Below are 14,042 nucleotides of genomic sequence, written 5' to 3' on the forward strand. Positions count from 1 at the left end.
CTGAAATTGAGACTGAGGAAAAACTAATTAGGATTACCCTAATTAACTTCTGGCAGACTAGAAGGTCTTCTTAGCGCCCTAGGGTAGTGGAGTTGGCAATATCTGCCTTCAGTCACAGCAGTGGGCAGAGGCTTGAAACCAATGACACCAGACCTATCTAAACTCGGGAGAAGTAAATGGACCAGAATGAATGACTATTATCACTTTTAATTATCCTTTTTGGCCTGGAAAATTTTGCCTATAAAGTAAATCAAAATATATTATAATGCATGGAATGGCAACAAAAGAATGAACTAATAATCTTAGAAGATTCGTGAGACCTTTCTTTTTCTTATCTGTCCAATGCAACTTTATATATTCATCATTGTTACCCATTTAATAATACTGAATTAGTTCAGCTAGAGTTTTCAGCAGCATTTCTTAATCAGCTTTTCAGTATTTGAATGCTAACTCACTTGAATCTATACCTACTTTTTAGGTTTAACCCCCCTCCCAAATTAATTAATCAAAATTTCTTTAATATGTGGTTAACTATTAAAATGTGTCCTTGTATTTATATTCTACATTACGTTTTTCATTTTAATTTAGTTGATTTGAACTGTCAGTCAAAATGTTGCGACTTTTTTTCCTCTTTCAGGTGTGATTGGGGTAGGTTATTACTGTACCCAGAGGGGTTTCTCAGAAGAAGTGAGAGATTGGGTGACGAAGTTGGTGCCCCTGACACGTCGACTATGGCAAATGACTAAGATTAAAATGCTCCCAACCCCTGCAAAATTCCATTACGTTTTTAACCTTCGAGATCTTTCTAGGATCTGGCAGGGAATGCTGAACACTACTCCAGAGGTTATCAAGGAACCAGACGTAAGTGATGCGTAAGAAAGTAGAACAAGTAACTTTGTTATTTATTATAAACTCTAAATATTCTTAGTAATGTAATTTTTATGGGCATGAAAATATTTTGAGATGTTTTAGCATGGATATTTTTTTCTTTTGTGGCTTTTTACTAATGTAAAGGGAAAGTATGCCAAATGTTTTTCTTAAAAATTCCAATTAAATTTGGTTTATGTTTAAGGAGACAGTGTATACTATTATTTTCTAATGAGTAGAATAAAAGGTAAAATTAATTTTGTTTTTCATCATAATTTTCTTATACTAAACAATGGCAAAAATGCCTGTTGATTTTATTATGTCTGTCTTCACATTATAAACTTCACATTATAAACCTGATCTTTAACTTTAAAAAGTAACTATCTTTTTTTTAATTTTAATTGGAAGCTAATTACTTTACAATATTGTATTGGTTAATTATCATTGATTATCAGTGAATCAACGATAAATATACATAGATCCCCTCCCTCTTGGGCCTTCCTCCCACCCCCTCAACCCACCCCTCTGGCTCATCTCAGCCCCAGGCTGGGCCCCTTGGGTTACGCAGCAGCTTCCCATTAGCCTTCTGTTTTACATATAGAGTATACATTTCAGTGTTACTCTCCCAGTTTTCCTCACCTCTCCTTCCCCTGCTGTGCCCACAAGCCCATTCTCTGTGTCTGCGATTCTGTTCCTGGCCTGCAAATAGGTTCATCAGCACCATTTTTCTAGATTCCATATGTATAGTGGTACATGTATGCAATGGAATATTACTCGGCCATAAAAGGGACAACTTTGAATCAGTTGAACTGACTGAACGAATTTGAGTTAGTTGAACCTAGAGCCTGATATCCAGTGTGAAATAAGAGAAAAACAAGTATCATATATTAATGCACATATATGGAGTCTAGTAATTATCTTTATAAATGAACTTTCCAAATTGAGGGATGAAACCACTTTTTTTGGTTAGTCATCCATGATCTTTCTTTTCCATATAACTTGATGCACTAAAAGAATTACAAATATTGGTAAAACTGAAAAGAGGCAGAAGAGTAGAAATTTCATTTGACAGAAAAATGAGCATTTGTACAGACACTCAAATATAACAGTTTCTAGCACTATAAGAATTCTCTTTGGACTAAAAGGAAATTCTAGTGTGTAAAAATCAGTATGTATGTAGTATGTAAAATTGTAAGGTATATAGTTCGTAAAAATGCAGTACTTTTTTTTTCTTTTGCTGAAGGGCCTATGTGCTTAGGCTAAGACAACACCAGCCTCTTTTTCAGACTTTGATGGTACTGAGGTGGAAGTTAAGCAAATAGGTTTTAGGGACTTCTCCACATAAATGCAGAGAGACAGTTGAAATGTCAGTCAAACTGTCACAAGCAAATCAAGTGTGGATGGTAAGAAAAACCCAGCTTTACCGCACATAGTCACAAAGTAGGTAACTTCACTGGCTGACTCCAAGACAAGACATTTTGGGGAAAACTCACTCTCCTTGTTACAGAGAATTGGGAGTCATTTTAGCAGTAGTGAACATGTAATTTAATTTTTTCCCTCAAAGTTACTGACAAATTAATGGCATCGTGGAATGCTGCTATGTTGTACTCAGTCATGTTTGACTCTTTGAGACCTCACGCACTGTAGCTCACCAGGTTCCTCTGTTTGTGGAATTTCCCAGGTAAAAATACTGTAGCAGATTGCCATTTCCTGCTCCAGGGGTTTCTTCCCAATTCAGAGATCGAACCCATGTCTCTTGGGTCTCCTGCATCGGCAGGCGAGCTCTTTACCACTATACCACTATACCACCAATATTACTTTTTAAGTACCTATTTATTTGGTGCTGATTTTAAATCAGCATTAACAGTTCCAGCAGTTGGTTTGTCATGAACTTTTGTCTTAACCATGTCATTAAATATATTTCACTAAGCTTTTATTTCCTGGCAACCAAAGAGCATTTGATCATTAGTAATATAATGGCTTCCTTGGTGGCTCAGACAGTTAAGAATCTGCCTGCAATGTGAGAGACCCGGGTTTGATCCCTGGGTCGGGAAGATCCCCTGGCAAAGCGAATGGCAACCCACTCCAGTATTCTTGCCTGGAGAATACCATGGACAGAGGAGCCTGGCAGGCTACAGTCCATGGGGTTGCAAAGAGTTGGACATGACTGAACGACTAATACTTTCACAGTATAATAACTTAAAAACCTTCTATCTTGAAAAATGTTACCAAGTTAAGAAATTTGCACCAGTCTTTCATATCAAATAAGATACTTAGACAAGCTTTGTTATTCTTGCTATCAGAACAGCTGTATTGAACAATTAATTCTCTCAACTTCCAGTTAACTTTGGGCCCTGGAGTATCTAGATGAGGTGACAGATAACCCAGATATTTTTTGTAAATTTTCTCCACAATGTGTTAAGTAAATGTATCTTTGTAATTATCTCAGTTGCATGCACGAGAGTTGTTTATACACAACTTTTACACTATGCTCTGGCCATAATGTAGATGTCTTATCCAAACAGACTAATTTGATCGGAAACATAAAACTTTTATGTAGAATATTAGTTTGTTGGTCATTCAGAATGAATTAGTATTTTATCTAGGAATGGTTTTGTTTTAATTTAAGGGCTGAAAATGAATACTTTTTATTTACTATCTGGAGAAGAAAATGGCAACCCACTCCAGTATTCTTGCTTCGGAAGGTCCATGGTCAGAGGAGCCTGGTAGGCTACAGTCTGTGGAGTTGCAGTCACAGACACGACTGAGTGACTGAACACAGATGAGACCAATTTGAAATGAAGCTCAGTATATTTTAACTTTTTATTTTATCTATTTTTTAACAGGACAGTTATATTTCATGGACAATTTTGTATCCTAAGACTGTGCATTCCTGTACAAATGCCAGTAACATTCCCCACATCATTTTTGCACCCAAGAATGTCCTTTTTTGGTGATCACATACCAAATGAAAACCATTATTCCAGGATTTTTTTCTAAGGTGCTCCCAAACCTGTTGCTCACATTAAAAGGAAACCAGTAATGTTAGCCTTAACTTTAAAAAATGTCACATTCTAAATCAGGAAGGAGGGTCCTCTATGATACTGCCCACTTGAATTTCCAACTCTGACATAACGGGAATTAATAACGCATTTAAACGATGCTTTTGACAGGAACTGTTAAGGCTGTGGAAGCATGAGTGTAAACGAGTTATTGCTGATCGCTTCACGGCATCTGATGACGTGACCTGGTTTGATAAGACTTTAGTCAGCTTGGTGGACGAGGAGTTTGGTGAAGAGAAAAAACTCTTGGTGGATTGTGGAACTGACACTTACTTTGTGGATTTCTTGAGGGATGCACCTGAAGCTACAGGTAAACTATTGAAGCAGAATTTGAAATCCTCCAAAGGGATATCCTTTGCCAAGTGACGACCTGATGCGAAGGGACGACTTGTTGGAAAAGACCCTGATGTTGGAAAGATTGAAGGCAATAGGAGAAGGGGCGGCAGAGGGTGAGATGCTTAGATAACATCACTGACTCAATGGACATGAATTTGAGCAGTCTCGGGGAGATAGTGGAGGACAAAGGAGCCTGGCATGCTGCTGTCCATGGGTCACAGAGAGTCGAATATGACTTAGCGACTGAAAAACAGCAAAGGGGATATCTGATGACAGAGGTTTAGTTCAGGGATGTTGAGTTTCTGTCTAGTGAACTTTGCTGAAACAAGCCTGAGGCATAGTAGGTGCTCAATAAATATAGAAGCATGTTGTTGCAAATTTCCTCCACAATGTGTTAAGTAAATGTATCTTTGTAATCTTTGATTAAGAGTAACCATTTTGTTACTTCATGGGAAATAGATGGGGAAACAGTGGAAACAGTGTCAGACTTTATTTTTTTGGACTCCAAAATCACTGCAGATGGTGACTGCAGCCATGAAATTAAAAGACACTTACTCCTTGGAAGGACAGTTATGACCAACCTAGATAGCATATTCAAAAGCAGAGACATTACTTTGCCAACAAAGGTCCATCTAGTCAAGGCTATGGTTTTGCCAGTGGTCACGTATGGATGTGAGAATTGGACTGTGAAGAAGGCTGAGCGCCAAAGAATTGATGCTTTTGAACTGTGGTGTTGGAAAAGACTCTTGAGAGTCCCTTGGACTGCAAGGAGATCCAACCAGTCCATTCTGAAGGAGATCAGCCCTGGGATTTCTTTGGAAGGAAAGATGCTAAAGCTGAAACTCCAGTACTTTGGCCACCTCACGCGAAGAGTTGACTCATTGGAAAAGACTCTGATGCTGGGAGGGATTGGGGGCAGGAGGAGAAGGGGACGACAGAGGATGAGATGGCTGGATGGCATCACTGACTCAATGGACGTGAGTCTGAGTGAACTCCGGGAGATGGTGATGGACAGGGAGGCCCGGTGTGCTGTGATTCATGGGGTCGCAAAGAGTCGGACACGACTGAGTGACTGAACTGAACCGAACTGAACCGTTTTGTACATGTCAGCCTTGGTTATAAAGGTTGAGTTGGGAGGCAGGGTAGAGCAGAAGACAGTGAACAAGGCTTACAGCTGGCGTATAGAGGTAGATTTGAGAAATGGGTCTCCTGTACCTTAGCTGGGCAAGCTTCTGAACTTTCTTGAATCTCCTGCCTCTACTTTTATAAAAATGGAAATATTAAAATATACACCCTGGGTCCTGTGGGGATAAATGAGATGGTGTCTGTAGATGGCTTGGCAGTCTGTGTCTTGTACTCACTGTGAGAGGAAATATAGCAAAACTATGATTATTCCTTGAGTATTCCCAGGTGTTGAAAATAAAAAGGAAAACCTCACATTCCCTGAGAGGGCCATTGAATATAATTAGAGGTGGGTGATGGGGAGGCAAGATATTGTGGTTATGGTTCTGTGAAAAACTGAGATATACTGTATTATTTTTTATGAAAAGAAGTGGTGCTCCAGTTAATTTCTTTCCTCAGAAATAACTGAGCTTAAGTAGAATATTTTTCTTTCATTTAGAAACCTCTTCTAATACTGAGGATGAATATTAAGTTACTTTTCATATTCAAAAAGGCATGTTTAAGCACTTGCTATTTATATCTGTTAAATGGTTGAAAATGACTAGGCAGCCCCTTACTAGATTTGATAAGGATGTATGTGATCTGTCAAGTTTCTGAGTAACAGTTGAAAAGGATGTTTATTGCTGGCTATGCAGTTGGACAGATCTTTTCAGAGAAAGAAGCTGATACAGTTTATTTTAAATCAGGTCACACATATCCAAAAATCATGTAAAGGTAGGAGCGTTATAAGGTGATTAGAATTTATGTGTTTTATTTCCTCTAATTCAGAAGGATAAGTAATTGTGTGTCTGAGGTGCAGGGTACAACTCCAGCATTTTGGGGTGGGCCTTGGGGGTTTGGGTGGGGGTGGGGTGAATGAGGCTAGAGGCAAATACAGAAACTTTTGTGTCTCCAGCACACTTTGTTTCTCAAAGCTTGAATGGAACATTTATGAAATAACGAAGTGCCTATTGAAATTCAATTGGAGAGAGCTTTGCAAATAGACCAACCTTATTATGCTAAATCAATTTCCTTGCTTTGTCATAAAAAGGTTAATATAGTTTGTATTAGGACAGGGTCAATTGAAAGTAATTATGTACTACTAGATTTGGACGACTCACTCTTCTAATACTCAGTGAATTTCTTACTTGTTATTAGTATATTCAACTAATGTTAACTGATAGTGAATTTATATATGCCAAATTTAGCTCTTTCTTTGGCATTATGCTTTATAATCATGGTTGGAAAAGTGTTAAGCTGATACGTGTCTCTAACTTTTAAAATAGTTGATTTAATAATTTTCCCAGTGAAATAATTCAGTGTTTAAATTTTTTTAACACACACAAAATTTTTTTTAATAACAAAAATAATTTTTTTCTGTTTTCTCTCAAAATTCACTTCTATCCTCACTATTAACTTAAAATTTCCAATCATAAAAATTTTCTAAGCAGATGCAGTGACCTTTTTCTTTTTATTCTTATTAAAAACTCATTTAATTCTCTCTTTTGTGGATTTTGACATTAAATCCCTACTTTTTCGATCTTCATTTTGACCATTAAGTGAGTATTTCTGGGAAGATCCTTGAAATGCCAATGGTCTATTATGAATATAAATGAAATTCAATGTATGTGACATTATTTGAAATTGACCCTTTGTAGACAAGAAAGAATTAAGACTGTGTATGATCACAAAAGTTCTAATGCTTTGACTATTGTTTGCTTTCTTTTCTAAAAATATATACTCTGGCTTTTAGGTAAAAATCAGTATTATTCAGTGCTAAATGGTAAAGCTATGAGTATACTAAGTTAGGTTGAGGAAGTGGTAAAGTCCAGTGATTTGGAGAAACTTAGTTGATTTTTCTTTCCTAACCCCAGGTGAAACATCTGAGGAGGCTGATGCTGAGATGCCCAAAATTTATGAGCCTGTTGAATCTTTTGATCACCTGAAGGAGCGTTTGAATATGTTCTTGCAGCTCTATAACGAGAGCATCCGTGGTGCAGGCACGGACTTGGTGTTCTTTGCAGATGCCATGGTCCACTTGGTCAAGGTCAGTGGCCACGCCCAGTAGCACCTCCCCAGAGTGACAGACACTTGCCTTTACACCAGACTTTTCCCCCTCCTCTTCAATTTTCCTCTTCTAGGAGAAAGTTCAGTTTAAAAATAAACTCAGTGCTCTATTCCAATTTAATTTCTGAACTGAATGCAACATGTCACACCTATAGGTTTAAAATCAGAGCGTGTGTACTTCAAATGTGTGATATGATAATTTTATTCAGTGTTGCTATACTGCTTCCAGCTCAGTGTTTTCACTCCATAGAATGAATGTGGTTGACATCTGAGTCAGAAGCACAGGCACAAAGCCTGCTTCTATTTTGCATCCTGCTAAGGAGAACGGTAAAGAGTGGGGCATTCATTTTGAGGACATTATACTAAGTGAAATAAGCCAGTCACAAAACCACAAATACCGTTTGAGTCCACTTCTACCGTACCTAGGGTAGAAAACTGAGAGACAGAAAGAGTGGTGGTTGGTAGCAGCCAAGGGAAGGAGCATGAGTTGTGTTTAATGGTACAGAGTTTCATTTTTGCAAGATGGAAAGTTTTGGAGATGGATGTTGGTGGTTGCACAACAATATGAAGGTACTTAATGGGATTGGACTATGCCTTTAAAAATGGTTTGGATGGGAAACTTTATGTTGCTTATATTTCACCACAATTGGAAATAGTAATTAACAATAATGCATAGATAATTGACTTTCAGCTGGGATGAAAATTCTGTTAAATGATACCCACCAGGAAAGTAAAGTTTCCTCTCTACTCTATCATGAGTCATTTAGGTTTCCAATCACTGTAATGATGGATATGATGGATTCTCAAAGGATAGAAATAAAAGATATTTACTTGACCTAATTTGTGGGTGGTGGGAGATAATGCTGTTAAAACCCTGTTGATACTCTCACTTTGTTGATGTCAATTATTTTTTCAGAATACATCCTTTTCATTAGAAAGGATGGGGCTGTCTTCCGTTTCTTAGGCTTATCTATGAGGAACGACCTCATAATTACAAATTGTCACCTCTAATAATTATAAAATCTTAGAACTGGAGACAATTTCAGAGGTTATCTAGTCAGTTCTCCCTCTGAAAAATTAAGGAGTGTGAGGAAGGCATTTCTATAAGGCTGGACTAAGTCAGGGAGAAGAACAACAATGAGTAAATCCTGGGGTTGGATGTCCCCAGCATGAGGACACTTAGCTTGGAAACTTTGAATTCTCAGAAACTGAGACATCTCTATTGAATTATGACTGCAAATGTTCTTCCAAAACCAAATATAAATAACATTTTGAAATTAGTTCCTAGTTTATAGTTGAGTTAAATGTTTCAGGAAGAATAGAGGTACTCTCATATTTAGTTATTGAAAGGAAGAAGCCAAAGAATAACATTTTCTAAGTAAATAATATTAAAGGCAACTTCCTGACTAGGTATCTATTGGAGACAAAATCTGATTGGCTTTGGGGTTCCACAACAGTTAGAAATGAGGTTATCTATGTTAATCTTTTGTCTGAGGAAGTTCTCTAGAACTTTCCTTTTTCTGGGTTTTACAGCACAAGTGTGTGCTAGTCGCTTAGTCACGTTCAACACTTTGTGACTTCACGGGCTGTAACTACCAAGCTCCTCTGTCCATGGGATTCTCTAGGCAAGAAGACTGGAGTTGCTCTTTCCTTCTCCAGGGAATCTTCTCGACCCAGGAACTGAACCCAGGTCTCCCGCTTTGCAGGCAGACTCCTTACTGTCTGAGCCACCAGGGAAGCCCACAGATGAAGCATCTCCTCATTTTGTTTGGTTATCACACTCAAGGCATGTGTGCCGCAGCCCGTGTCCTGCGCTGTGTTTTCCCCTCACCCTCAGCCTCTAGCATGCGTCCTCTGGGATTAGCCAAAGAATCTGTGATTGGAGTCTTTGAGCTAAAATGCCTTATTTCTCACGGTTTTCTAGGCCCACTCTCTCACCTACACTCTCGTTTACTGTGTACCGTTATATCCAAACTCTGTCATGTGAGTGTGAGCCTTGAAATAGGTAACTTAGCTATAAAGCATGATAGAAGCAAGGGACAGGACTGAAGATGCAAACTGCAGCAACACAGGATGTGGTCTGAAACCAAGTGTGTTTCTTAGTTCCTTTCTTTATTAAAATGGTGGTTTCCGTTTGAAACCAAGAATATTTCTGCAAGATGTCTTTTGCCTCTTTGATTAAAGTTCAATTTGTGGTGTGTATGATTTGTCGTATCCCTTGTGGGTGGTGTTCGATTTAGGGTGTAATTCAGAGAAATCAACTGCTCATGATTAAACAGGTCCTGATTCCAGAGGATCTTATCAGTGCTACATTCCCAGCAGGTGTCTTCTTGTGTAGAATTCATCTGCTTGTATTTGACTTTTTTACCAGATGGTAAGCTCTATGAGGGCGGATACCCAGTTTATTCCCTTCAGTATTCACGGGATGGAGTACTGCTGAGACAGGCACCCTTGTGGTGCTTGATAAATAGGTTGAGAGTTGAACCAAGTCCCCATTATGGCCCTAAACATCCTGTCTTCCAATATTTCCATAGCTGGTATTGAAGTTCCCACCCTGATGAGGACCCCTCAGGCATTTTGCTGATTCTGAGACTGTGTGTATCCCATTCCTTATTCTTAAAATTTAGCCCAACTCCTGCCCCGTGTGTCACCTTCTTTGCATGATAAACTTGTAGTTATTGTTCAAGATCTGGAGCAAATCCCCAGCTCCACATCTAAGATGCCTTCTCAAGCAGTGTTGTTTCCCTTGCATTTTTTTCCTCCAGTTGCTATCATTCCTGCCCACCCCAGCATTCACCACAGTGCTTTACTGCATGTTTCTATTAATAGGTTTCTCTTCTCTACTGGAGTATGAGCACCTGCAAGGCAGGATGGGAATTAATAAGTTTTAAAATATTTGCTACAGAAATTAAAAAATGAATATCTCTATCTCACAGTCTGAGATGGTGAGACAAGATAGCCCCATTTGAAGTTCTCACTTCACTGTGTTTTCTCTTATAATTTCTGTTTTCAACTAGATTTTGAGATTACTTTTAAAGTATTCTATTTGTTTGTTCATGTATATGTTCACTTGTCAAATGTGTTTTAAGGGCTTCTCATATGCTAGAAGGGGCTTCCCAGGTGGCCTGCAGTGATGAAGAATCCACCTTTCAATGCAGGAGACGTGGGAGACATATGTTCGATCCCTGGGTTGGGAAGATCCCCTGGAGTAAGACATAAAAACCAACTCCAGTATTCTTGCTTGGAAAATTCCATGGACAGAGGGGCCTGGTGGGCTACAGTCCATGGGGTTGCAAAGAGCTGGACATGATTAAGCCCCTGAGCAAGTACGCAGATAGTGCTAGAAGATGGGAACAGACATTTTTAGTTTCAGACCTAAGCCCAGTTGCAGGAAAAGTTATTGGGATGAAAGTTTCTAATACCTACTTAGTAATAATTATTTAAACCCTTAATATGTTCACCAGCATCAACTAAAGAAAATGGTTATTGAAAAAGTCATGTATTTTGGAAAAGTTAACCAAGAAAAGACATAGAAGATTCTAGGTGGCTGCAGTAACTTCTTACCTGCTTTATCTATGCCTCTTGAAGTAACACCAGGGAAAGAATATGAATAGACACTGGGGAAATGCCAAGAATTCTTGCCTGTACCGTTCCTCCCCTGCCTGTAACAACTTAAGAGGGAATCACATGGAGAAGATGATTAGGAGGCTGGAAGAGCAAGGTTCTACCAGGTTTGGTGGAACCAGGTTCTCAGGTCCACAACGGGAAAGTGGACTTCATTTCATCGGGCTCACACTAAATTGGGAGTATAATCCAAAAGCAAGAGTAGTCCCAATAGGAGTTCAGTATAACGCCTGCCAGTGGAGGGAATCCTGAAAAAGGATGTTTAGATCAGATCAGATCAGATCAGATCAGTCGCTCAGTCGTGTCCGACTCTTTGCGACCCCATGAATCGCAGCATGCTAGGCCTCCCTGTCTATCACCAACTCCCAGAGTTCACTCAGACTCACGTCCATCGAGTCAGTGATGTCATCCAGCCATCTCATCCTCTGTCGTCCCCTTCTCCTCCTGCCCCCAATCCCTCCCAGCATCAGAGTCTTTTCCAATGAGTCAACTCTTCGCATGAGGTGGCCAAAGTACTGGAGTTTCAGCTTTAGCATCATTCCTTCCAAAGAAATCCCAGGGCTGATCTCCTTCAGAATGGACTGGTTGGATCTCCTTGTAGTCCAAGGGACTCTCAAGAGTCTTCTCCAACACCACGCTTCAAAAGCATCAATTCTTCAGCGCTCAGCCTTCTTCACAGTCCAACTCTCACATCCATACATGGCCACAGGAAAAACCATAGCCTTGACTAGATGAACCTTTGTTGGCAAAGTAATGTCTCTGCTTTTGAATGTGCTATCTAGGTTGGTCATAACTGTCCTTCCAAGGAGTAAGCGTCTTTTAATTTCATGGCTGCAGTCACCATCTGTAGTGATTTTGGAGCCCAGAAAAATAAAGTCTGACACTGTTTCCACTGTTTCCCCATCTATTTCCCATGAAGTGATGGGACCGGATGCCATGATCTTCGTTTTCTGAATGTTGAGCTTTAAGCCAACTTTTTCACTCTCCACTTTCACTTTCATCAAGAGGCTTTTGAGTTCCTCTTCACTTTCTGCCATAAGGGTGGTATCATCTGCATATCTGAGGTTATTGATATTTCTCCCAGCAATCTTGATTCCTGCTTGTGTTTCTTACAGTCCAGCGTTTCTCATGATGTACTCTGCATATAAGTTAAATAAGCAGGGTGACAATATACAGCCTTGACGAACTCCTTTTCCTATTTGGAACCAGTCTGTTGTTCCATGTCCAGTTCTAACTGTTGCTTCCTGACTTGCATACAGATTTCTCAAGAGGCAGATCAGGTGGTCTGGTATTCCCATCTCTTTCAGAATTTTCCACAGTTTATTGTGATCCACACAGTCAAAGGCTTTGGCATAGTCAATAAAGCAGAAATAGATGTTTTTCTGGAACTCTCTTGCTTTTTCCATGATCCAGTGGATGTTGGCAATTTGATCTCTGGTTCCTCTGCCTTTTCTAAAACCAGCTTGAACATCAGGAAGTTCACGGTTCACATATTGCTGAAGCCTGGCTTGGAGAATTTTGAGCATTACTTTACTAGCGTGTGAGATGAGTGCAATTGTGCAGCAGTTTGAGCATCCTTTGGCATTGCCTTTCTTTGGGACTGGAATGAAAACTGACCTTTTCCAGTCCTGTGGCCACTGCTGAGTTTTCCAAATTTGCTGGCATATTGAGTGCACCACTTTCACAGCATCATCTTTCAAGATTTGGAATAGCTCAACTGGAATTCCATCACCTCCACTAGCTTTATTTGTAGTGATGCTTCCTAAGGCCCACTCGACTTCACATTCCAGGATGTCTGGCTCTAGGTCAGTGATCACACCATCGTGATCATCTGGGTCATGAAGATCTTTTCTGTACAGTTCTTCTCTGTATTCTTGCCACCTCTTCTTAATATCTTCTGCTTCTGTTAGGGCCATACCATTTCTGTCCTTTATCGAGGCCATCTTTGCATGAAATGTTCCTTTGGTATCTCTGATTTTCTTGAAGAGATCTCTAGTCTTTCCCATTCTGTTGTTTTCCTCTATTTCTTTGCATTGATCACTGAAGAAGGCTTTCTTATCTCTTCTTGCTATTCTTTGGAACTCTGCATTCAGATGCTTATATCTTTCCTTTACTCCTTTGCTTTTCGCTTCTCTTCTTTTCACAGCTATTTGTAAGGCCTCCCCAGACAGCCATTTTGCTTTTTTGCATTTCTTTTCCATGGGGATGGTCTTGATCCCTGTCTCCTGTACAGTGTCACGAACCTCATTCCACAGTTCATCAGGCACTCTATCTATCAGATCTAGGCCCTTAAATCTATTTCTCACTTCCACTGTATAATCATAAGGGATTTGAAGATGAGCTCGATGAAGGACAGAAATGGTATGAACCTAACAGAAGCAGAAGATATTAGGAAGAGATGGCAAGAATACACAGAAGAACTGTACAAAAAAGATCTTCATGACCCAGATGATCACGATGGTGTAATCAGTTATCTAGAGCCAGACATTCTGGAATGTGAAGTCAAGTGGGCCTTAGAAAGCATTACTACGAACAAAGCTAGTGGAGGTGATGGAATTCCAGTTGAGCTATTCCAAATCCTGAAAGATGATGCTGTGAAAGTGGTGCACTCAATATGCCAGCAAATTTGGAAAACTCAGCAGTGGCCACAGGACTGGAAAAGGTCAGTTTTCATTCCAGTCCCAAAGAAAGGCAATGCCAAAGGATGCTCAAACTGCTGCACAATTGCACTCATCTCACACGCTAGTAAAGTAATGCTCAAAATTCTCCAAGCCAGGCTTCAGCAATATGTGAACCGTGAACTTCCTGATGTTCAAGCTGGTTTTAGAAAAGGCAGAGGAACCAGAGATCAAATTGCCAACATCCACTGGATCATGGAAAAAGCAAGAGAGTTCCAGAAAAACATCTATTTCTGCTTTATTGACT

General features: G+C 39.5%; 1 protein-coding gene across 2 annotated transcripts in view; it reads left to right on the forward strand.

Moving 5' to 3' along the window:
• Positions 1-14,042, forward strand: part of DNAH5 (dynein axonemal heavy chain 5) — a 332,322-nt gene that overhangs the window by 205,681 nt on the left and 112,599 nt on the right. For both annotated transcript variants that reach the window (XM_024981527.2, XM_015459121.3), the window contains exons 50-52: positions 638-861; positions 4,041-4,239; positions 7,301-7,473. In XM_024981527.2, coding sequence (XP_024837295.1) covers positions 638-861; positions 4,041-4,239; positions 7,301-7,473 — 596 coding nt within the window. The remainder of the gene's footprint in view (positions 1-637; positions 862-4,040; positions 4,240-7,300; positions 7,474-14,042) is intronic.

This window comes from Bos taurus, chromosome 20 (assembly GCF_002263795.3).
Source record: "Bos taurus isolate L1 Dominette 01449 registration number 42190680 breed Hereford chromosome 20, ARS-UCD2.0, whole genome shotgun sequence".
NCBI lineage: Eukaryota > Metazoa > Chordata > Mammalia > Artiodactyla > Bovidae > Bos > Bos taurus.